Here is a 25,615-nt window from a genome sequence, read left to right as displayed (position 1 = left end):
AATTTGGCAAATTTTAACTGTTTAACCAACTGTCCCATCTTTCATATTAAGAAACATAAGTAAATTAATTGTCATATCAGTTGTATGGTCATCTGCTAACTGATCTATTTACTTTTCCATAAATAATTGGATTATTTTTTTTAAAAAAAAATTTAATGCTTTAACCTTAAGCTTCAACTTGTGAGTCCTTGAGTCCTTGTGGAGAAAGGGTGGCATATAAATCCGATAATAAATAAATAAATAAATAAAAAAATAAAAAAAAATTTATTGCTTCTGAGAATTTTCCCACTGAATTAATATAACTTAACACCATGAAATGCCTCTAGTCAATATTTCATTTTCCTATAGACATGTGGTAACAAATCTTAATGACTCTACAATAACATCAACACAAGTAACACAGACAAGCATCCACCCAGTTGTGAAATGTTGTAATTATTCTTGTGCATGAAGTATTGTGGGGGTGTTTTATGTTACAAAAGATTCTCCAAAATTTAATGTTGCAAGAATTTCACCGCTCGTGAAAGGCTATTACAATTACAGTATGATATATACACCTAAATGACATAATCTGTTTTTCATATTAAAAACCGGGGAATCAATAAGGAACTCCCCACCCATTCCTGTGTTATTTGTACCTCACATTGTGGATTATTTCAGACTACTTTTTCCCCAATTATAACATTTCCTTGAAATAGAAAAATAGGTACAATTCAAGGTGCTGGTTATCATCTTTAAAACCTTACATATCTTGGGGCCAGGCTATTTAAAAGATTGTCTCCCCCGACATTACATCCACTCAGCCCACTAGGATGGGAAGTCAGGACAAGGTAACATCGAGTAGGGATATACAGGTAGTCCTCAAGTTACAACAGTTCATTTAGTGATTGCTGAAAGTTACAACACTGAAAAAAAGTGACTTATGACCGTTTTTCACACTTAAGACCGTTGCAGCATCCCCATGCTGTGTGATCAAAATTCAGATGCTTGGCAACTGACTGATATTTATGACAGTGTCCCAAAGCCATGCAATCACCTTTTTCAATCTTCTGACAAGCAAAGTCAATGGGGAAGCCAGATTCACTTAATAACCAGATTACTAACTTATCAACTGCAGCAATACACTTAACAAGTTTGGCAAAAAAAAAAAGGTGTAAAATGGGGCACCGTTCATTTAGCAAATGTTTCACTTAGCAACAGAAATTTTGGGCTCAATAGTGGTCGTAAGTCAAGGACTACCTGTACATCTAATGGGAGCATGAAAAAGGCCTTCTCAGGGGTAGCCCATTCTTTATGGAACATCATTCCTCCAAGGTACGATTGCCCTCCCAGCTTGCTGCTTTTTCCAAAAGGCCCTAAAACCGTGGTTTCGTCAGCAGGCTTGGGGACCACAAATGGAGATGGAACCGACCAAGTGGCTGATTTCATAGTCTTATGATTTCACTGTTTTATGGGGGTATTTTTAATGGGTTTTTATTATATGATGCAGTAGTTCAGTGGCTATGACGCTGAGCTTGTTAATCAGAAAGGTCGACAGTTCAGCGGTTCGAATCCCTAGTGCCGCATAACAGAGTGAGCTCCCATTACTTGCCCCAGCTTCTGCCAACCTAGCAGTTCGAAAGCACGTAAAATGCAAGTAGAAAAATACGGACCACTTCAGTGGGAAGGTAACAACGCTCCATGTGCCTTCGGTATTTAGTCATGCCGGCCACATGACCACGGAATCATCAGATAGCGTTGGCTCTTCGGCTTTGAAACGGAGATGAGCACCACCCCTAGAGTCGGGAACGACCAGTACATATGTGCGAGGGGAACCCTTACCTATTATATGATGGGTTTTTTAAATGTTGTAAGCTGCCCAGTCACCTATTTGAGAGTTGGATGGCTATAAAAATTTGTTAAATAAATGAATAACATTTTCAGAAAATAATTTTACTCAGTAAAATGCAGTAATCCTACTTGCAAATGTTACCCTCTTAGCACTATATGTAGTCCTCGATTTACAACCACAATTGAGTCCAACATTTCTGTTGTTAAGCGAGACATTTGCTAAGTGAGTTTTGCTCCATTTTATGACCTTCCTTGCCACAATTGTTAAGTGAATGACTACTTCCCCGTTGACTTTGCTTGTCAGTAGGTTGAAAAAGGTGATCATGTGACTTTGGGATGCAGCAACGGTCATAAGTATGAACCATTTGCCAAGTGTCTGAATTTTGATTACATGATTATGGGGATGCGTCAAAGGTTGTAAGTGTGAAAAATGATTATAAGTCACTTTTTCCAGTGCTGTTGTAACTTTGAATGGTCTCTAAATGAACTGTTGTAACTCAAGGACTACCTGTGTATCTCAAGCATTTATTTTCACAGCATTCTTGTGATATAATTCATTCTGATATACATGGATACAGTTGTTACTTCTATCCAATTGATTCAAATCTGCATGTGGTACATGAATGAGAAAAATGAATCAAGACTCAAAAGGTTTTAAATCAACTTTCGGAAAAGCATTTTTATGAGAAGATAAAACGACAAGCATTCAAATTTGCCTGTCAAAAAGTTTTATATTTTAAACAGCATATCAGGTAACCACAGCCATAACCCAATCAAAGAAGAAGCCACTTTTTCTCCCAATAAACTGAGAAAAAATGCCCAACACATGAAGAGTTATTTTATCCAGACAGCATACTAGTATGGAAAAGACCAACCATGCACTGGATTTTACCTAAACAAATTACACTCCATCCTAATCACATATATCCGAAGGTAAATATTAGTTTATTTTGGAGGACGTTAACTTCCAGGAAATAGGTTCTTCTATTGACAAAAGGGAGAACTGTCCCCACAGAGGTACAATACCTTCCTGGAAAACTGTGGAGCTCCCAAAATCACTACAGTGATTTGCCAGCAACTGAGTGAAGACTGGGGGATCATGGGAACAGAGGCGTGGCTTGGGAGCCAGAAAGGGGAGGAAAAGTCTTTTGTTTTCACTCAGTTGTTTGCCAAGCACTGAAGGATTAACCCATGCATGGATAGTGGGAGCAGCGCACAGGAAAAATAGTTTTCTTTTCTACTTCTGCTCTGTCAACATTTTTAGCTAACAAAGAGTTTCATCTTATAAACAGCACATTTAGACAATGGATCCATTTCATAAGTAGCAGTAGAAACAGTAAATATTGGTTTTAATCCAAAAACGTTTTGGAATTCAAAACTTGCAGGGCATCCAACCAACAGCAGCCTCATGCTAGTAACAGTAAACCAAGGAGAAGCAGCCAATATTCACCAAAAAAAAGTGGGGGGGAGGAAGAGGGTTGTAAGAAAGTCTGCAAAACTGTACAAAAAAGAGAAAAGCAGGGAGTAAGTTTAGTAAACTTAGATAAAAATGCAAGTTATTAAAATATTTGATGACTTCATCAAACAAAAGAGACTAGGCCATTCCAGCCAGGCTTCTTCAAAAAGGCCTTATCCAGAATTGTTAACAGCATAAAGAAAAGAAACCCAGGTCTCATGAGATAATGGGGGCTCCGTTTAGTACTGTAGAAGATATTATTGGACATAGCATGTGACATTACTGTGACACGTGACACAACAGTCAAGTGAGAAAGACTCATTCAACAAGAAAAAAAGTGGCAAAGGAGAGAAAGAGATTACCAAGCAGCCATGTTTGTCTAGAACACCGATTGTTTTAGAGGTTATTTTGATAGTTATTTCTCCCCATCAATATTTTTTTAGGAAAGTGTCTAGGTCTAGTCTTTAATAAGTCATTTGGCAAAGCGGGAAGCCATACAATGTTTTCAAATAAATAAATATAGGCCTTCTATGCCCTAAGTGCTTTCCCACAAGCACTGGACCTCAGGTATAATAATGTACCACCAAGAATAAGGTTTCCTAGCCCTTTTTTGCCATTGTTTCTAAAGCAGCCTGTTCAGCTTTAATTTGGACTACATTTAACAAGTATTAGCTGGTTTTAAATAAAAGTTTCCAGGAAATAGCCTCATCATGAATCAGATGGCTAATACAACTTCCTCTTTATTGTCTGCATTGTTATCAGTGGCTCCTAAGGTTTCATATCAGACATTTCCTGCCCAACCTAGTGCTGTCATGGATTAAATTGGAAAGGTATGTGCTCTATTGGTGCTTTCTTAGTCACGGCTTATTTACAGTGGTTTTTTTTACAATTTGCCCCTTCACTGCAAATAGTAAGGAGTCATTGCTGAGACACACTCTGCAGTCAACATCTACCAACCCATTTGCAAGTTATCCAACCCTGGAGCTTGAATAACAACAAACCCTTTTGAGTAGTAGGATAACATTTTGCTGCATCTTACTTTCTCTGCATATTTCAGTATAACCAGTCCTACAAACTCATAGTGCTTCTGTAAATAATATCCTTTGGAATTTTCATTAGGCTGAAGTGACATATAAATTGTAGGAAGGGAGAGGAGGAGTTGGTCAGTTTGGGGTATCAAAGCATCAGTAGAACCAGGGAGACCTTATGCACAAAGCCAGATATGGAGCCTTGGGTCTCTCTCTCAGCCCTAGGAAGAAAACAATGGCAGACTACTTCCATAACTTTTGCCCAGAAAACTGCCCGGACTCATCCAAGCAGTTACCAAGGGTCAACACTGACCCAAAAGCACTCTCTTCCAAAACCCTCCCCCCCCACATCAAACTAGCATCTGTACAAGGAACTTATTTTGTTGTGACGTATTTTACAAATTTATTACAGGTAGTCCTCAAGTTACAACACTATGTTTAGTGACCATTCAAAGTTACAACAGCACTGAAAAAAATGACATGACCATTTTTTACGCTTAACGACCATTGCAGCATCCCCATGGTCCTATGATCAAAATTTAGACACTTGGCAACTGACTCGTATTTATGACGATTGCAGTGTCCTGGGGTTGCCTTTTGCAAATTTCTGTTAAGTAAAGTCAGTGGGGAAGCCAGATTTACTTAACAATGGTGTTACTAACAACTGCAGTGATTCACTTAAGAACTGTGACAAGAAAGCTTGTAAAAAGGGGCAAAACTCACTTAACAACTGTCTTTTGGTCTCAGCTGTGGTCGTAAATCGAGCGTTACCTATATAGAGGTGACCTAAATCTGCTTTACAAAAATTATTAGACTATTTTCAGAATATTTTTAAAATGTAAGAACTGATCCTATTAATTACCATTCCTCAATTTTTTTGCAGATTTTTTTAATATTACCAGTGCTTCTTGTCATGATAGTTCCCCCCCTAACAATTGTTGTTATTATATTTTTAACTCATCTTTTTTCTTTGTTTAAAAATTGATAAGGTACAGTTAGGAAGAAAATGACTCTAATAGTAATATAATATTTTTTATTGTAATTAAAAGTTCATGTGAATCTTGTATCTTCATTAGGAAAATTCTCATTGAAACAGGCAAATAGTGAAACTCCAGGATGAATGAAAATGTCTTTCTTATATTACCACTCTACTCATGCAAACTACAACGTAACTTGTAAATTGCCAAAGTAAAGCTTTGGCTGGAAATAACCTGCTACTCCCAAGAATCAACCTATCAAATTGTTTTCCCTTATCCTGGGAAAAATCATTAATTTGATACCCACACAGTATTAAGTTATCATGTATTTAAACATAACTTTGCTAAATAAATCACAATTGGCTGAATCTACATACTATATTAAATCCTAATTAATGAATTACAAATTTTATACAACATGGCTAAGCCAAAAGGAAGAACGCAGCCTTTAACTCCACTTACATATTATACCTCATCTTAAAATATTTACATTTTCATGATTTGTATGCAGCCATCAGCTACTTTCATGTGCAGCCATAGCAGTTTGCTAAATAGTTAGAGAAGCCAATGTGGCACAGGTTACATTTAGTTAAATGTGCTATGATGCTATTTCCAGAAGGTTGAATATAATGCACTAAGACCAATGGGCACATAGAATGGTTTATGACAGACGAGATCATCAAGAATCTGTAAACATTTAGCAAACCACAGATAACATTTGCCAAAATCTCCTGAATGGGGAATTTGACACATTACACAAGGTATAGATCACTTATGAGCCACATGTGATTTCTGAATTGCTTATTTTATATCCCATTTGGTTACTCATATCCCATTCTGACAGCACAAATGAACACTGACTGTACAGTTTTCCATCATTTTTAAGAGGGAAATCAAAACTCTTAGAAAAAAGTTGCAATTCTCAAACAGCCCCCACCCTGCCAAAAAAGCTTTCTGGAAACTTATGAGTATACTTATTCATATGGCATAATCCTCTCAAATTCACACCTTTATCCTAATGAGTAAAATGGGGAGGGGGGGAAACACTCCCAAAGTGTCGCTTCTGATAAAAGAAATATTTTTTGCCCCTGCTCTAACCACGTGAAATTTGATGTTCTTACTACTTGCTTATATGCATAAGCAAAAAGGTAAAGGAGTTACTGTGGATTTTACTCTGCTGGTCATTGCTGACTATAATAGCAATAGCACTTGGACTTATATACTGCTTCACAATGCTTTACAGCCCTCTCTAAGCAGTTTACAGAGTCAGCATATTGCCCCCAACAATCTGGGTCTTCATTTTACCCACCTCGGAAGGATGGAAGGCTGAGTCAACCTTGAGCCTGGTGAGATTCAATCTGCCAAACTGCTGGCAGCCGATGATCAGCAGAAGTAGCCTGCAGTACTGCACTCTAACAACTGTGCCATTGTGGCTCTAATAAGCATTATAAGGGGTAATGCTCATCTCTGTTTCGAGTACATTGAGCCAGCGCTGTCCGAAGACATTTCCATGGTCATTTGGCCAGCATGACATCATGAAGCACTATTACCTTCCCATTGAATTCATATTTATCTACTCTAATTTGCATGCTTTTGAATTGCTAGATTGACAGGAGATAAGGCAAGGACAGGAGCTCACCCTGTCATGCAGTGCTCATATCTCAAACCTGGGCTGCCAGCTTTCCAGTCAACAAGCCCAGTGTCTTAACCACTGAGTCACTGCATCACCCTGCATGAGTAAAAAGGTATGCAAATTTTATTTCAGAAAGACTAAAGCTAATGTTCACATCTGCTTACTTCTATTTTGGAAATTAAATTAAAACAACTCTTCCATTCTACAATACAGATCAGAAAGCATAACTGGAATTGTGTTTCACAACCTCCATTTTTCCATGATTGCTATCAAAAGTAATTAATAAGAGATTACCTAGTACAAGGAGACTAAAGAATATAGTCATGCCACTCGATTGTTCTTCCTGTTGAGCCTGGACGCCAGTTTGCACTGGGAGGATTGGTTTGGCAGGTGTAGGAAGCACTAGTTTTGTGGTGAGGGCCAGGGTGGTATGAAGGGTGAAATTGAATACATCATGGGTCACATTTGGGAAGCTGTAAGAGAATGCAAACCCAAGTCAGACTGCGTAGAAACAGGACTAAAAATAAAAACAATGTCTAAAACACAGAAAATTGGTAAAAACTGTTATTTAAGAAACAACTGCCTAACATTAACCTGTCTGAAAAGAACTGTGCTTTATTGTAGGTCTTGGATAATTGCAATATAAATACTGTGACTCCAAAATCTCTTGGGAAACTATTGCAGTAAAATGGTTAAAATAACTGTGTGTGAAGACTATAGTACCTGAAAGAACATTTGCTGCTTCTAAGAGTAAATACATCAAAGCAAAATAGAAATAAAGATAAAGACACCTACAAATATATAATCTAGATTCTAGAAAAAACAAAGAGTGCCTAAGAGACTGAACTACTCCAGGAGGAATGGATGGTGCATATTATATTAGTGTTCTAAATTATCAGTAATAGCTATGGGATAGTTATTATAGCTATGCACACTTCAAAACTGATTTGGAAGAAATAATATTGGACACAAGTACATAGTATCTCTCTGCTATTTGTTAAAATAGCCTCATTATATTAACTTTAATAAATTGACTCCTTAAATCAGAGCCCCTTTTTTCAGCTCATTCAGAAGCCTCATTCATGGAAGAAGAAAACCTAACTTAAATACAAGGTATTACAAGATGCACAAAAAAGAGGAGGATTGAGCCTACCAGTTTGAAAATTATACTTTGCTGTCTGCTGTCTAGCTTGAATGAAAGAGTGGATGTTCGTATGAAATAGAAAGCTAATAGAAGAGAGTATTATGTTATACAATACAATACAATACAATACAATACAATACAATACAATACAATACAATACAATACAACTCAACTCAACACAACACAACACAACACAACACAACACAACACAACACAATACAATACAATACAATACCAACAATAAGGGAATGGTTGGTGACCATGATAGAACTTGCAGAGATGTCTAAATTGAACTTCTTGATTAAAGAAAAGATAGTATTTACATTTCTGGCTCACTATAAATCCTTTATTATAGCCTTTTGGCATGAACCAGAAAAATGCACTTGGGACTCATGGTTTTGATGATTAGGAATAAAATGAACAGAAAAAAGTGAGGGGTTTTTTTGTAATCCTAGAGTAAAGAATTACTTTGTAATCATATTTTTATTTACTGCTAAGGAAATCAGAAACTTCTATTTCTTTTTATCTTTTCTTTCTGCACTTTTATCTTTGTTTTCTTTTTCTTGTGTTTTAGTTTATGTTGGTTTTTATAATTTCTTTAAAAATTTTAACAAATTTATATAAGGAGAAGTTGCTTTACTGAATAGTAGAAAACCATGTGCTCATGAGAAAACCAAAACACTTATTCCAAACCACTTTAAAAGTGTATACTGTTCAGCTCATATGGCTCTCCAAGGAACAGACGGTACACTCAGATGTCCTAAAATTTAGTACAAGACCAAGCATACCTCATAATCCAAAATCAAGAGAAAATAGTCAAAATTGGACAATTTAAAGATGAGTTCTTAAAAGCCTTTACTTTGATTCAGATTTTCTTCATAGCTACAGTCTACATTCTCATTACCCCTTTGCTCACATGCTGACAAAAAGGTAAGAATGTTGCATATTCACAAGCTTCCAATAGGATTCTGAGTTTTATATTCCATGTGTAATGCAAAAAATATTGCTAATTCACACTATACTCATGCTAATATGCTGAATAATGCAGGAAAGAGTAACCAAGTTAGATACGCCCTGCCTGCTTGTCTTGTATAATGTGATAACATGTAGAGAAACTACATAGCTAAGGCCATTATCATATAACCATGATGGTGAACCTATGCCATGTGTGCCAGAGGTGGCACACAGCGCCCTCTTTGATGGCACACAAGCCATCGCCCAGTTCAGCTTCACTGCGCATGCGGGCATGCCTCCCACTGGCCAGCTGATCTTCGGGTTTCTGCCGGGGGCAGGGTGTGTGCAGGGGGCAGTAGTTTTTTGCTTATTGGTTTGCCAGTGCCTGTTTAGGGCTAAGGGACAGTATCTGGCCCAATGTCACCCAGATAGCTTTGTGCCTAATGCAGAAGTAGAATACACAATTTTCCAATTTCTAGCCTGGTGTATTAATCACTACACCAAACTAACTTTCTGTTTAGGTCCACAGACTAATAAGTATATTACTCTCTGTGCAAAAAGTTGGTAGTTATATTTATATGTAAAGTTTTGTTTGGCAAATTTCAATTTTCAATTCTATAATACCTTTGATATGGATAAATTCAGTATAAAAATAGCAAGTATTCTTTAACAATAAAAAATGAGGGAAACATTTCTTGTAAGACCAATTGTGTTCATTCATATTTTTGCACTAATGCAAAGTCTGAAGTAATGCTATAGTTCTTGCACTGATATCCAATAAGCAAAAGAGGATGCTATTCTTTTAATTATTATTGCAACCTGTAAGTTTCATTGCAATTTTCTTTTTATAACCTGGCAATATATCTTTCCTCTTCCACTTAGGTTGCTCTGCTTACAAATAATTATCATATCATGGTCAATATTTATTCATTTGTATCCGGCATTTATTATTTTTACAAATAACTCAATAACTGCTCCTATTCTCTCCACAACCCGTGAGAAAGTGCGTGACTGGCCCAAGGTCACCCAGCCTGCTTTCACAGATAGCTAAGGTGGGACTTGAACTCACAGTCTCCTGCTTTCTAGCTTGCTGACATAACCACAAGACCAAATTGGCTCTCATATATGTGTTTAAACAGTATCAACAGCTTAACTCAAAGGTGGTTTTTCAAGAGGCAATGGGACTTCAGAACTGAAGCAGCTTCTTGAATGAGAAGCGAAATATCTTCAAAGAAAAAAAATCAGAAAGTCCAGTTGCTTCTTGAACAAAAAGCACCTTTGGAACCAGAATGACCTGGATGACTGAGAATCTCCATAGGTATCAATAGCTTAACTTCTACATTTCCTGGAACTTGTCTGAGAAATGACTCAGCCTTCCACACCTCCAACACTGAAGACACCTTTCAACCTCTTGTCCCAAAGGTGCTTTTTTTTCAGGAGGTAACTGGACTTCTGAAAAATTCAGTTGCCTCCTGGAAAAAAAAAGCACCTTTGGGACAACCATGATCTGGATGACTGAGAATCTCTAGAGACTTTTAGCTATACAATTTGGAGAAGAACACCCTTTGAATAGTGTGGGAGTAGAGATGGATTTCCAGAGGGGAAAAAATGCAGACTACAGGAACCAGGAGCAATACTCATGTGACCCTGAGGACATAGGATAAACCTCCAAGTGCTTCAAAGACCTTCTAAAACAACGGTCCCCAAACTTTGCAGCTTTAAGACTTGTGGACTTCAACTCCCAGAATACAGCATAGCTGGCTGGAGAACTCTGGGAGTTGAGGCCCACAAGTCTTAAAGCTGCCAAGTTTGAAGACCTCTGCTCTAAAAGGATGCAAATGACCAGCTGTCTGCAAGGAATATAAATCCTTCCATTCCCCACTATCCTGTCAGAGCTGAAGAAGCTTCTTGGATGAGAAGCAAAACATCTTCAAAAGAAAAACAAACAAGAAAGTGCAGTTGCCTCCTGGGAAAAAAAAGAGCACCTTTGGGACAACTCTGACCTGGATGACTGAGAATCAGCCTTTCAACTTGTTTATATTTTTATATTTTTATTTATTTTATTTTATTTTGTCAAGCATGTATTAGATAACAGATATAAATATAAACTTGATTATGAATACATTAAATATATGAAATGTGTGTGTGTGTGTGTGTGTGTGTGTATTTTTCTTCAAGAAAGTGTGTGTGTGTGTGTGTGTGTGTGTATTTTTCTTTAGCCTGGTTCTTCCTACATCAACCAAGGTCTCCCAATGGGTAGCAAGGTGCTTGCTGGCTGTCTGAAAAAAGCCTAGAAACTAATGGATTGTGATTTCACTGAACTAGGGCTGCATAAAAATCTTGGTTTACGTAGGAAGAACCTGGCTAAAGAGAAATACACATAAAGGCCTACGAAAAGAAAAGAAATATGTATGTATGTATGTATGTGTGTATGTATGTATATGTATATGTTTTCTGAGGTTTTCGCGGGTGTTTGTATGTAGGTCTTTGGTTATTCGGGTTTTCTCCCGCGTAAAATTAGAAGTGTCCTGGCAACGTTTCAACAAAGTCTCATTCATCATCTTCAGGCTGGTGTTTTCGGCTTCGTGCTTCTAGGAGCACGAAGCCGAAAACACCAGCCTGAAGATGACGAATGAGACTTTGTCGAAACGTCGCCAAGACACTTCCAATTTTACGCGGGAGACAACCCGAATAACCAAAGACACCTTTGGGACAACCATGACCTGGATGACTGAGAATCTCTACAGCCTTTCAACTTCTTGTTCATATTTTATTTTATTTATTTATTTTATTTATTTCGTCAAGCATGTATTAGATAACAGATATAAGTATAAACATGATTATGAATACATGAAATGGATACGAATAAAAGGGGACGTTAGGCATCCCCCCCCTCTCGGCCCCAGCCTTCCCCAATCAGGAGTTTTTCCAGAAGGGGTCGACTCCGTCCCCCACCAGGCAGCCCAGCAACGACAGCCGAGGTGTCAGGAGATGTATGTCTGCATACCAAAGAAGACACCTGCTTGGAAAGGCCAGGATGGCGGGTGGGATCGTAAACCTCCCCTATCTGGAAAGGCCCAGGTGGCAGGAATGGTATGAAATGAGAGTGGCTGCTCTGTGGGGAGGCGGGGGTTCCATTAAAGGCGGCCCGCACCTCAAGGGCCCGACATAGGTTTCCCCTCATGCCATTCTTTCTTTCCTTCCCCTCACGCGTTTCTTCTCCACCTTTTCACCCACCGCAAATCTGGCACCGTTGACCGCCCCCTCCCCCTCCCCCTCCCCAGTCCCGACAGGAATTCCCACCCCTACGCCTCTTGCCCCACGCCCAGAGAGCCCTTAAAGAGAAACCACTCACTCCATTTGCGCCATTCTTCAACTCTTAACGGTGGTGGTGGTTCTGGGGGGGGGTAAAGAATTATGTTGTTTCTTTCCGTCTTCTCCCTGCCCCCCCACACCACCACCTGCGCACCATAGAGCGTTATAGAACTGCACTATGTGAGGCCGACTTCCGGGTTCTTGTTTGCGACGCTCTGGAACCGGCAAATGCGCGTCTCTATGGCAAACAAGAGTCTGGGAAGGACCGGAGAGGGCATTTGTGGTTTCAGTGCCAGTTCTTTCTCGGTAATTACGTCGTCGGCGCGTGGTTGGGGCGTTACGTCATGGCCGAGATTTGCATATCCGGCCTTGTACGGTGGCGCGTCATTTCTCCAATTGTTCAAGAGGCTTCCGAGCAAAGGAGCCCCACCTGCTGCTCAGGTGTGGCCGTTAAGTGGCACTTAACCAAGGACTCTTGGTGTGGAAAGAGCGAAACTTTTGAGGAATCGGTCAAACATGATTCCTTGGGAGTTAATATTAACATTAGTCTTAACTGGTCCAGCAGCAATAATAGGAGGAATATGTAAAAGTGTTGAACTTTTTAAAGAGACTGAATTCATGCATAGTGTTAATTCATAGGTTGTTTTAACTATTAATTAATTTACAATTGGCTAAATCTGCACTGTATGCTAAATTGTAAACCATGGTTTAAAACCATAAGGACAGGGTATGCATAATTTGTCAAGTCAAAATCAAATCATATTATGGCTTAGCACAATATTTGAATTCTGTTGTTTTAATTCTTCTTTGTACATCATGCCACATTATTGAAAGAGAAATGCATTTTTTTGCTTAGTTACCTAAGAATAGAAAATGAATAAAACAGCAGACAAACAACAAGTTTACCCCAGCTCTGGGATTTTCTCCAAATTCATCACAGCAATGTATAAAAGTAATCATTTTTGCAGAAGAGGTTCTATATCGAGTTTTCATTTGTGGTTGTCTGCTATGCAGTTAATAAGCATTAATTAAACATGCTAGCTGAATTCTTTTTCTTAAATACGGTCAAGAATTTCCTCCTCCAGTGCTAAGATGTGGTAGTAAATTAGTTGTGTTTAATCTGCTAGGTAGTCTAAACAGAATCCCCTGATAGAATATACGGAATTCTGAGTAAATAACTCGATGTTGAGTAGATAGTCAAACACTAATTTTGTATCTGTACTTTCTGATAGTTCTGATCTTTCAAAAATGTAAAGTACCCAAGCCTTGGACTTCACTTGGTTTCCACAAACAAAATGCTTGGGCTTGCAAAGCAAATGGAAGACTGATTCATTTAATTTTAAACTGTGCCTGGAGGAAAGGAAATGAAACTGAGATTCAAATTTAAATCCATTGTTTTTGTGTCAGTCATTTCGCAACAACCTTCAGGCTGTCCACAGAGAATAAATAAACAGGAAAATCATACTGAACAATGCAGGAAGTGCCCTACTTGAATTTAAAATCAGAAAATAGCCAAACACTTTATTAAAAAGTAAGCATATAGTGGGAATTCAGAAATACATTCCCTGACCATTTGTTTTTCTTCATATAAATCATATTAATGTGGCTTATTAATGAGGGCATATTATGTTCTACTTGTGCATTTTTTAAAACATTTTTTGTGTGTTATCACTACTGTATAAAGCAGGGGTCAGCAACCTTAAATAGTCAAAGAGCCACAAACCCTCTAACCTGAAGCCCCCCGTTCAATTCTGGAGCTGACCGGAAGTCCGGTTCCCCCACTATAGAGTCTCCTCCTAGTGCGGCATCCTTCTTCCTCTGCCAACCGGAGATCTGGTTCTCCCACCATAGAGTATCCTCCTGCGCGGCGTCTTTTTTCCTCTACCTGTCGTAACCAAAAGCCCTATCAATTGTGGAGCCAACTGGCGACAGGGAGCCGCAGCAGAGGGATGAAAGAGCCACATGTGGAAATAGGGCCCAATCAGTGGGCGGATCATAACCCGCTAATGGTAACTTGGAAGATCCCACATTGTAGGAAGAGTAGATGGAGAATGAATATAGGTATCCTGAAAGATGAAGAATTCATGAGTAAATTTAAGAAGGAGTTATATCTTTTTTTCCAGGAAAATAAGAAAGAGGATACTTCAATATACAATACATGGGATACGGTTAAGGCAGTGATGAGGGGATGGTTAATCAAATATATGATTGACAAATGTAGGGCGGGTAAGAAACACCGAGACAACCTCTTGAATAAATTACAACGGGTGGAAGAAAGGATGCAAAATGGATTAACCCAGACAACATTGATAGAGGAAAGGGAGTACTGGCAACACCAGATTAAATTATTAGATCAAGAGGAATTAGCAAATAAACTAAAGTGGACTAAACAAATTTTTTTTGAAAGGGCGAATAAAACAGGAAAATGGTTGGCTTACCGGCTTAGAAAGGAGCAGGAACAACGGAGAATAGAAGGGCTGAAAGATGTAATTGGGAATTTCCATTGTACTAAGGAAGGCAAGAGAATGGTAGCTCAGGATTTTTTCACACAGCTTTATCAGAAAGGAGAGGAAAATATCCGTGAAATTTGGAAATATTTGGAAAAGACAGACTTGCCTAAAGTCTCGGAAACAATGAAGGAAATTCTTAATGTGGAATTTACGATGGAGGAAGTAGAAACAGTTATGAAAGCACAGGCGAATGGCAAAACCCCGGGTAGAGATGGCCTTCCAGTTGAATTATACAAAATAGTGTTTGACGTGATAGGAAGACACATGACGGATTTATTCAATGCGGTTATGAAAGAGGCTCAGGTTCCAGTATCTTGGACTGAGGCTTAATTTATTATCCCAAAAGAAGGAACTGATCTATCTCTTATTAAGAACTATAGGCCAATATCATTACTAAACTCCGATTATAAGATATTTGCGGGGGTTCTTGCAGCTAGGCTTAGCTGCTTCCTTAACCAATTCATTCACTCAGACCAAAACGGCTTCCTTCCTAATAGATATCTACGAGATAACCTTAGAATTATCATGAATACATTAGAATTTTTCAAAAATCGCCCAGATAAACAATTAGCCCTAATTTTTGTTAACGCCCAAAAGGCATTTGACAGAATCAGCTGGGAATTTATGATTTCTCAATTGGAATATATGGAGTTTGGTGGGAATTTTATTCGGGCAATTTGAGCTATCTACCGGGAGCAGACTGCAAGAGTTCTCATAGATGGAGAGGAGACGGAGAGAATTCAAATTCGTAGAGGTACAAGACAGGGATGTCCCCTTTCCCCATTGCTATTTGTATTAACTTTAGAGCCCCTGCTTAGAGAAGTGAGAGGAAACACGGAAGTAAGAGGAATGAAGATTAGGCAGGAGGAAGTTAAAGTTCAGGCTTATGCAGACGATCTTGTATTTATCTTGGATCAACCACTGGACTCGGGCCTGAAATTATTATGCTTGATTAGAGAGTATGGGAAGGTAGCAGGGTTAAAGATGAATGAAGAAAAAACTAAAATCCTAGTGAAAAATATGACTCAGATGCAAAGGCAACAGCTGGAGCAGTTAATGGGCTTAAGAATAACAAATAAAATTAAGTACCTGGGTATATGGTTGACCGCCAGATGTTCCTCCATAAAGGAGGATAACTATCTTCCTCTTTACAGCCAAATGCTCAGAGACTTAGAAAGATGGAAAAATCTCCAGCTATCAATTTTGGGAAGGGTGGCAACCATTAAGATGTGCGTGTTACCCAAATGGTTATTTCTATTCCAAACAGCCCCGGTAAGGTTGAATAAAGAGTTTTTTACAAATTTGGATAGGAGTATATCTAAATTTATCTGGCAGGGAAAGAGGCCGCGGATTAGACTTAAAATGTTACAAGAACCCAAAAATAGAGGAGGATTTGGACTCCCAAATTGGGAGCTCTATCACCAAGCAGCGAACTTGATTTGGGTGAAAGAATGGATGGTCCTACAAAAGAGACGACTTTTGACATTTGAGGGAGCCGGTCTTCAACATGGCTGGCACTATTTTCTATGGCCGGGAGCATCCAGCCGTCCTAGACACTTTGATGATCACTATTTACGTAGGACGCTTGGGTACACTTGGGAAAAGGTTAGAAGAAGAGTATATACAAAAGTTCCATGTTGGATTTCGGCGCAGGAAGCTCAGGTTTACCCGACATTGTATAAAGGGGAGAAAACCTTGACGTATGAAGGTTTCTTGGATGTTCAGGGTAATCCAAAGTCATGAGAATTATTAACTCTTCAAGGATATAAGATAGACTGGTGGTCTTATTCGCAAGTGTACTCCAGGTATAAAAAAGATTTACATAGTGAAGGAATCTACCGTAAAAGACAAGAATTGGATAAGATCTTATTAGAAGGAGGGAAAGGGATATTATCTAAATGTTATGCATATTTATTGTCTCTGCAGATAGGACAGGATGTAGTGAAGGATTGTATGATAGCATGGGGGCGAAATTTTGGATATCCCCTTGACTTCCAGCAATGGAAACAGATTTGGTTGAAAAATATGAAATTAACCATGGCCTCCTCATATAAAGAAAACATATATAAAATGATCTACCGGTGGCATCTACCCCCGGCGAGATTAGCTAAAATGTTTCCCGGAACATCTGCCTGCTGTTGGAAGTGTGGTTACAGCAATGGAACCTATTTTCACCAATGGTGGACCTGCCCGCAGGCGGTTAAATATTGGAAAAAAATACGGCAATGGATTTTGGAAATTACACAGATTAATTTGGAATTAAGACCTGAGATTTTCCTATTGGGGGCAAAACCTTTGAATGTTAAGTCAGATATATGGTTCTTGTTTTTTTTTTTATTGCAAAAGTTTTACAATTACATTTTCACCCCTTTTTCCCCCCCCACCTCCCCCCCAAACTTCCCAACCTCCCTAACCCTCCCTAACCCTCCCCTCCCCCCAGACTTCCCTATAATACTCATACTCATAAAGAACCCTAATATAACACTTATATATAAACTTGAACCCCTCCCTCCCCTGTATAATTTTTCTCTTTATCTCATTACATTAAAAAGTTTCTAATACATTATTTTCAAATAAATGCTATTTGATACTTTCTAGTTTGATATTTGTTCTGAACATATTCTATCCACCTTTTCCATTCCCACTCATAAGTCTCTTGTGAACAGTCTTTTAAATATGCTGAAATCTTCGCCATCTCTGCAAAACTGGCCATCTTCAAAGTCCATTCCTCAATTGTGGGCAAAGCTTCATTCTTCCAATATTTACCTATCAACAATCTTGCTGCTGTTATCATATACAATATCAATTTTGTTTCACCCGATGTAAAACCCTGAACTATACCCAATAAAAACAGTTGTGGAGAAAATTGAATTTTTTTCTTCAAAACATTCTGCATGACCCACCAAATTTTTATCCAAAAAGCCTTAACTTTCCTACAGGTCCACCAAACATGATAATACGTAGCATCCAAACATTCACATCTCCAACATTTTGGCTGAACATTAGGGTACATACATGACAACTTTTTGGGATCTAAATGCCATCTATAAAACATTTTGTAGAAATTTTCCCTCAGGTTCTGCGACTGTGTAAATTTAACATTCTGAACCCAAATTTTTTCCCATGTTTCCAGCATCACTGGTTCTTCAAAATTCTGTGCCCACTTAATCATACAGTCTTTAACTAATTCAGTTTCTGAATCTCTTTCTAACAAAACATTATAAAGCCTTTTGATATGCATTGGACCTTTCTCTCTTATATGTCTAACCAATTCTTCCTCATGCAACATAATACCAGTTTTTTGGTCCTCTTTCCATCTCAATTGTAATTGATTATATTGTAACCAAGTTAAATTAATCCCTTCATCCAACAGTGTCTGCAATGTCTTCAGCTGCCATCTGCCCGCATCTGTAAAAAGAACCTCTTTATATAAAAACCCCCCGAGTGACATTATATTTGTATTCCACAAAGTATGACCAAGATCCAGCCATAACGGTATTTTATAATCCCATTTGAATCGGTGCTTCTTCCAAACTCTCATCAAAGAATCTCTAAGTATATGACTTTTGAATACTTTATCTACTTTGTCGTCGTAAAATAAGTAAGCATGCCATCCAAATTCAAGATCAAAACTTTCTGCATTCAATATTCCAGTCTTTTTCCTTCCAAACCAATCACTTGTTAAAGTTAAAGCTGCTGCATCATAATATAGCTGTAGGTTTGGAAGTTTAAGACCTCCTCTTTCTGGAACATCTTGCATAATTTTTAATTTCACTCTCGGCTTCTTCTCGTTCCAGACAAACTTATTCACTCCAGATTGCCAAACTTTCAATTGTTTATCACTTTTAAGCACCGGAATCATTTGAAACAAAAAAAGAAATCTTGGCAAAATGTTCATCTTAACTGCTGCTATTCTTCCAAGTAAAGACAGCTGCAGTTTTTTCCAAATCTCCATGTCTTTCTGCACCTCTCGCCACAACACCTCATAGTTATTTTGAAACAATTTCATGTTTGATTCTGCAACCTGAACTCCTAGATATTTTACCTTAGGTACAGTCTCAAAACCTGCCCTCCTTTCAAGCTCATATTTACGATCTTGTGTCATATTTTTAACTATCATTTTAGTCTTTTTTGGATTCAGTCTAAAACCTGAAACTTTACCATAGTCTTGTATAATGTCCTTCATCAGGATTATTGATTCCATTGGTTGTGATAGGGTAACAACCAGATCATCTGCAAATGCCTTTATTCTGTAATCCTCTTGCCTAATCATTATTCCTTTCAAGGTATTAGAGTCCCGTATTGTATTTAACAAGACTTCTAATGTTAGAATAAATAAAAGTGGGGACAACGGACATCCCTGTCTTGTTCCTTTTTCAATTTTAAACTCTGTTGTCAAACTTCCATTAATGATGATCTGTGCCTTTTGCTCTTGGTAAATTGCTGAAATCGCCTGTATAAATTGATCCCCAAGATCCATCTTTTTTAAAGTCTTTAGTAGAAAATTCCAATCCACTCTATCAAAGGCCTTCTCTGCATCCAAAAAGACCAGCACTGCAGGAATCTTTTTATTCTTCTCAAGATATTCCAATAAATCTATTACTTGCCTTACATTGTCCTTCATGTGTCTGCCCTCGATAAATCCCGCTTGGTCCTCATGAATCACCTTTTGGATTACTGGCATCAACCTGTTGGCTAATACTTTCGCATAGATTTTATAATCTGTATTCAAAAGAGATATTGGTCTATAATTCTCTGGTTTTTTAGGACCGACTTGTTCTTTTGGTATCAAAGATATGTAAGCTGTTGTCCATGATGGGGGTATTTTACCCCCTTGTTGAATATTGCAAAATAAATCTCTAAGTTGTTCCACCATTTCAGCTTGCAAGGTTTTGTAATACACTGCAGTTAAACCATCCGTACCAGGAGCTTTGGCTGTTTTTAACTGTTTAATTGCTACTATTATCTCCTCCTCTGTTATAGGATAATTCATTCTTTCCTTTTGTTGATCAGTAATTTTTGTAACTCTTTTATCGTTTAAGTATTTTTCTATAAGTCCATTCTGCACCTCCTCCTTGGCATATAATTTGGTATAATAGTCCACAAAAGCTTCTTTAATTAATTTTTGTTGAAAAATTTCTTTCCCTCCAATATCAATACTATCTATAATCCGTATACTTTGTTTTTTCCTCAATGTGTAAGCCAACCATCTGCCCGGTTTATTAGCGTTACAAAATGTATTATGCTTCGCATATTGTAAGTTTGTTGCAACTTGTTCCGCCATAAGCATTTGAAATTGGTCTTTCAAAAGTTTTATAGCACTGCTTATTCTTTCATCTGTTGGATTTTTAATAAGTAACTGTTCTTTATTCTTTATTTCTATTTCCAATTCAGATCTTTTCTTTTGTCGAAACAGTCTATGTTTAGAGTTCATGTAGATAAGTACCCCTCTCATATAAGCTTTACTTGCGTCCCAGACAATTTCAATTGGGGTACCTTTATTCAGATTTATTTCAAAAAATTCTTTCAAATGCTTTTTAAGTTCTGTTGTATTTTTTTCATATCTAAACAAGTTCTCATTTAATCTCCAGGAACGTCTCTCAACCTTATCCATCTCAATTTCTATCCATACTGGGCTATGGTCAGTCAAAGTTCTTGGAAAAATCTTTGTTCTTTTTGTCTTGACAAGTAAATCATCTGACAACAAGATAAAGTCAATCCTAGAGAAGGATCTGTGTCTATCAGAAAAGAAAGTGTAGTCCAGTTCTTTTGGATTATGTATTCTCCAAACATCTTTTAGTTCCATATCTTCTTTCATGTCAAAAAAGGTCTGTGGTAGTCTGATTCTAGACTTTGCCAAACTCTTTTTATCTAATTTAGAATCAATTACTCCATTCCAGTCTCCCATAATTAAAATAGATCTATAATCCCATTGCAGTATTTTGGTATGTAACATCTTGTAAAAATAGTCCTGTTGTTGATTGGGAGCATAAATTCCAATCAAAAGAATTTGGCCCTTTGCCGTAAGCAATTCAATTGCTACAAACCTACCATCTTCATCTGTTTCTATAACTTTAGCTGTTAATTTTTTATTTACATAAATAACCACACCATTCTTTTTTTGCGAAGTTGAGGATATAAAATGTGTTCCTAGTTTGGAGTTTATCAGATATTTTTGATCTTGAGTTGTGATATGCGTTTCTTGTAAACAAATTATATCATTATTAAATTGTTTCAAATATGTAAATAATTTCTTCCTTTTCTGTGCTGAATTCAACCCATTAACATTCCAAGATAAACACTTAAAGGTCATCAGCCTCTTTTCGGAGCACAGAGCAAAATACTTGAAGGTCATCCGAAAGCTTCGATTTCGCTCCTCCCATAGCTCCAATCTCTTGTGCAGTACTCTTAACTGCCTCCTTGTCTTGTCTTTCCTGTTGTTGTTGTTGCTTTTGTTTAAGTAACTTAGATTGAGCTCTAGTTATACGTTGATCCTTAAATTCAGTCATCCGAACTGAGTCCAAAATTGGAGAAGATTCCAGCAAGGGCTCATCCAAAAAACCTCCTTCTGCACCTTGCACTCCTTCTAATTCCTGCTTGGACTGTTCTTGCAATTCTCGTTGAGGTTGCTTCTCTTCACTCTCTTTAATCTCCAAAACTGTAGATGTACGTGGAGATGGTGTTCTTTCCTTAAGAATAGTAGTATAAAAGTGTTGTGCCTTCTCCACGGTATTCAAACGGCATCTTTCTCCCTTGTATCTGAAAATTATCCCAACTGGTGCGTCCCACCGGAAGGGTATCTGTAAATTTTGCAATTCCTTAACAAGAAAGCCAAATTCTTTTCTAGCTTTCAGCATTTTAGGAGGCAATTCTTTATAAATTCCAATTTGTGAGCCCCCCACTTGTACAGAAGTATAAAAAGATTTTTGCAGGATATCGTTTCTTATATATGGTTCTTGTTGATTCACATTATCACTGCAGCAAGATTAGCGTATGCGCAGGAATGGAAAAATCAATACTTACCGATAGATTTGAAAATAATATATAAAATTAATGAGTGTGCGGAATCAGATAGACTAACTAGATTGATCAATGGTAAAAAAGATTCAGAATTTTATAACAGTTGGAAAGTATGGTACGATTGGATCCAGAAAAGGTGGGATAGAATAGACATATGATGATGTATATATATGATGGCAAATATGTATGTATAAAGGAATGATTTTATACTTATGTACAATGTAATCATATTATACCATGGTGGCAGGATTGTATATTTTATTTGTGTATTAGTGTATAGAATATATTAATAAAAATTATATATAAAAAAAAAGAGCCACATGTGGCTCCAGAGCCGCAGGTTGCTGACTCTTGATATAAAGATAGTCCTTGACTTACAGCCACAATTGTGATGGGATCTTCTGTTGCTAAGAAGGATGGTTGTTAAGTAAGTTGCGTACCATTTTACAAACTTTTTTTATCACATATGTTCAGTTAATTACATGGTAATTAAGTGAATCCAGCTTTTCCCATTTGCTTGTTGGAAGCCTGCTGGGAAGGTCACAAATAGCAAACACATGATCCCGGGCTGCTACAACCATCATAAATACATGCCGGTTGCACAATGTACAAAGTTGGATCACGTGACCATAGGAACACTACCATGATTGTAAGTGTGAGGACCAGTTGTAAGTCACTTTTTTCAGTGCTATTGAATATTGAAGAGCAAAAGCACTAGATTTATATACAGCCTCATAGTAATTTACATTCCTCTCTGGGTGACATGGTGGCTCAGTGGCTAAGACGCTGAGCTTGTCGATCAAAAGGTCGACAATTCAGCAGTTCGAATCCTTAGTGCCGTGTAACAGGGTGAGCTCCCGTTACTTGTCCCAGCTTCTACCAACCTAGCAGTTCGAAAGCATGTAAAAAATGCAAGTAGAAAATAGGGACCACCATTGGTGGGAAGGTAACAGTGTTCCGTGTGCCTTTGACATTTAGTTATGCTGGCCACATGACTACAGAGACCTTGTTGGACAGAGCTGGCTCTTCAGCTTTGAAACAGAGATGAGCATCGCCCCCTAGAGTTAGGAACGACTAGCACATATGTCTTTCCCTTTCCTTTTACCTGGGTGATTTACAGTGTCAGAATATTGCCACCAACAATCTGGGTCCTCGTTTTATCGACCTTGGAAGGATGCAAGGCTGAGTCAACCTTGAGCCCCTTCCAGATCAAACTCCAGGCTGCAGGTGTGCAAGGAGTTTGCCTGCAATACCACATTCTAACCATTGCACACCAGGGCTTCTTGAAACCTTGAGTGGTCATTAAATGGTTGTAAATAAAGGACTACCTATGTTTATCACACTATAATAGCCTGTGATATAGTGTATAACATAACGTAAAGGTAAGCAGATCAGTGGTGGGTTTCTACTGGTTCACCCCAGTTCGGGTGAACTGGTAGCGGCAGCGACGGAAGGCTCCGCCCACCCGCCCAGACGTCAACACGGATGCTCTGTGCATGCATAACCTATAACAGCTTGACATTTTTTTCTGTGTCCTTCCTTCCTTTCTAGTGGTGGCAGATGGGGATATATATTGATGGCAGGCCATGGATGTTGGTCTTGGAAGCAGGTTGAAAGGACTATGCAAAGGACTATGCTACTTCCAGAGAAAGTATAAAAGCACGGGTATCAAACTCGATCGTGTCACAGGCCAGATCGTGATGTATCGTGACATTTTTTGCCTTTGCGGAGCCAGGCTGGGCATAGCCTGCACGTAACGTATCTGGCCCGGAGACCACCAGTTTGACAGGCCTGGTATAGAGGATCTCTGGATGTGATCATATAGCTGAGATAGAAAGTGTTTGCTGCAGCTGTCAGGATCACTTAGTGGGAATGTGGTTCCAGCTCAATCAGTAAACAAGGATGAGCCAGGGAAGATAATGCTGTGGGAAACTAGGTTGGGCAAAGAGCCAACAGTACAGTAGCAACAGTGTCAAAACCATCTAACTTTATTCTCATCCATTTGCATATCCTTCATCAAATCATCCCATTGAAGCAAATCCCAGACGCTGGTTATTTAATGATGAGTTGAAGTTACAATGGATCTCCCTATAGCTAATTCTAATCTATTTTTGAAGTTCTGACAGCTGCAAAAAAAACACACCCTACCTTAATTATGTGGTTGCATTTTAGGAACTTGGCAACCAACTTGAATCTGACCACATTTTCAACATTTTTTGCCTGTTTCCAGGGTTTACTTCTGGTTTCTGGAAAATAACAACAGCAGCCCTGTTGAGGAAAATGGATTCACTTAACAACTGCTGCAAAAATGGTCATAAAATTGGGCATGGACCAGGGGTGGGGTTCAAATTTTTTTACTACCGGTTCTGTGGCCGTGGCTTGGTGGGCAGGGTGTGGCTTGGCGGGCATGGCTTGGCTTGGAGGGCATGGCAGGGGAAGGATTCTGTAAAATCTCCATTCCCTCCCCACTCAAGGGGAAGGTTACTGCAAAATCCCCATTTCCTCCCAATCAGCTGAGGCTCGTGAGGCAGAGAATAGATGGGGGCGGGGCCAGTCAGAGGTGGTATTTACTGGTTCTCCGAACTACTCAAAATATCCGCTACCAGTTCTCCAGAACTGTCAGAACCTGCTGAATACCACCTCTGGCATGGACACATAGTGACCTGCTTAACAGCCACCATAACGTATGACTATAATTTCAGACTCAATTTGTAAGTCAAGACTTACCCACCAAAAGAATTTAAGAATGTCCTTACATTAGATATATTGTTATGGGTAGTCAAAAGTTCAGCTTTTTGTACTAAGGCAGGGCAGTGCTTCAGATTCAAAGGCAAAAAAAATCAGAGGGCGGCGCAAAATAGTGGCATGGATGTAGGCCTAGTCTGCAGACCCTTAGTATCTTTATTTTTTCTTGGAATTTACATCTGCTCCCCAAAGCTGCAGCACAATCTCAGGAAAACCTGTCTGCTGTAAGTTGCCAAGAGGTGTTGCGTGTATGCTGATGCACATGATCTGAAGCACATTTTTTCTCTTCAGGTCTCTTCACATCCTTACTTTAATTGGGATAAGGAGAGAATATACGTGAAGCGGAAGACACATGCAGGTATTTTGCCCTCTCTGTGCACTTACGAACAAGAGTCTGGAGCAACTCCAAGCACATGTTTAAAAATGTAATCTATATAGAACAAATTGTGAGGGTGGAGAAAAGATAGAAAAGCTCTGCTGCTGCGGGGTGGGGGGGGGGGGGAAGCCCTACTTTGCAGAATGGTAGCTGAATAAACATTTAAAAGAGTGATAAAACCCACACTGAAACATTCTGTTTTGGTAACGTAATGATGGGTAAATAATTTTGTTTCAGCAACTGGTGGTTCTGAAGAATTTGAATTGTCTTTTTATTTCCTTAGTGGTTATAAAGTAATACATAGTGGTAAATTCAAAGGAAGAAGTATGTCGGAAAGTACAGGTCCGTTTCACCTCAGAAACCCAGCTCTGGTTTGTTGTCATTGTTCTCTGTGTGTAGCGTTTTCCACAGTGGCTTGTCTTTCTGAAGTTCTGTTTCCTCAGGTCACTCTTCAGTCTACATCAGGGCTGTCAAGCTCTTAGGCCCATGGGCCAGATGCGTCACGCACTGGCCACACCCATGCCCAGTTTAGCAAAGGGAAAAAAGTCCCAATATGTCACGTGACGACGCTGTATGTTTGACACCCCCTAGTCTACATCAATGATTTTGCTGACAGAAATCGCATTC

The 25,615-nt window shown here is 38.5% G+C and overlaps 1 protein-coding gene across 4 annotated transcripts in view; it reads right to left on the bottom strand.

Moving 5' to 3' along the window:
• The window catches only part of SLC9A8 (solute carrier family 9 member A8), a 66,590-nt gene extending 54,074 nt beyond the window's left edge, over positions 1–12,516 (bottom strand). For all 4 annotated transcript variants that reach the window (XR_011600279.1, XR_011600278.1, XR_011600280.1 and 1 more), the window contains exons 1-2: positions 12,378–12,516; positions 7,219–7,397 (exon numbers count right to left, since the gene is read on the bottom strand). Coding sequence is in view for 1 of the 4 variants with exons in the window: in XM_070941732.1 (XP_070797833.1) it covers positions 7,219–7,397; positions 12,378–12,391 (193 nt within the window). In the remaining 3 variants the exon portion in view is untranslated. The remainder of the gene's footprint in view (positions 1–7,218; positions 7,398–12,377) is intronic.
• Positions 12,517–25,615: the final 13,099 nt, after the last annotated feature.

Source organism: Pituophis catenifer, unplaced genomic scaffold, assembly GCF_029215685.1.
Source record: "Pituophis catenifer annectens isolate HBS135680 unplaced genomic scaffold, rPitCat1.0.hap2 SCAF_3, whole genome shotgun sequence".
NCBI classification, from domain to species: Eukaryota; Metazoa; Chordata; class Lepidosauria; order Squamata; family Colubridae; genus Pituophis; species Pituophis catenifer.
This window is presented reverse-complemented; position numbering and strand designations above follow the sequence as displayed.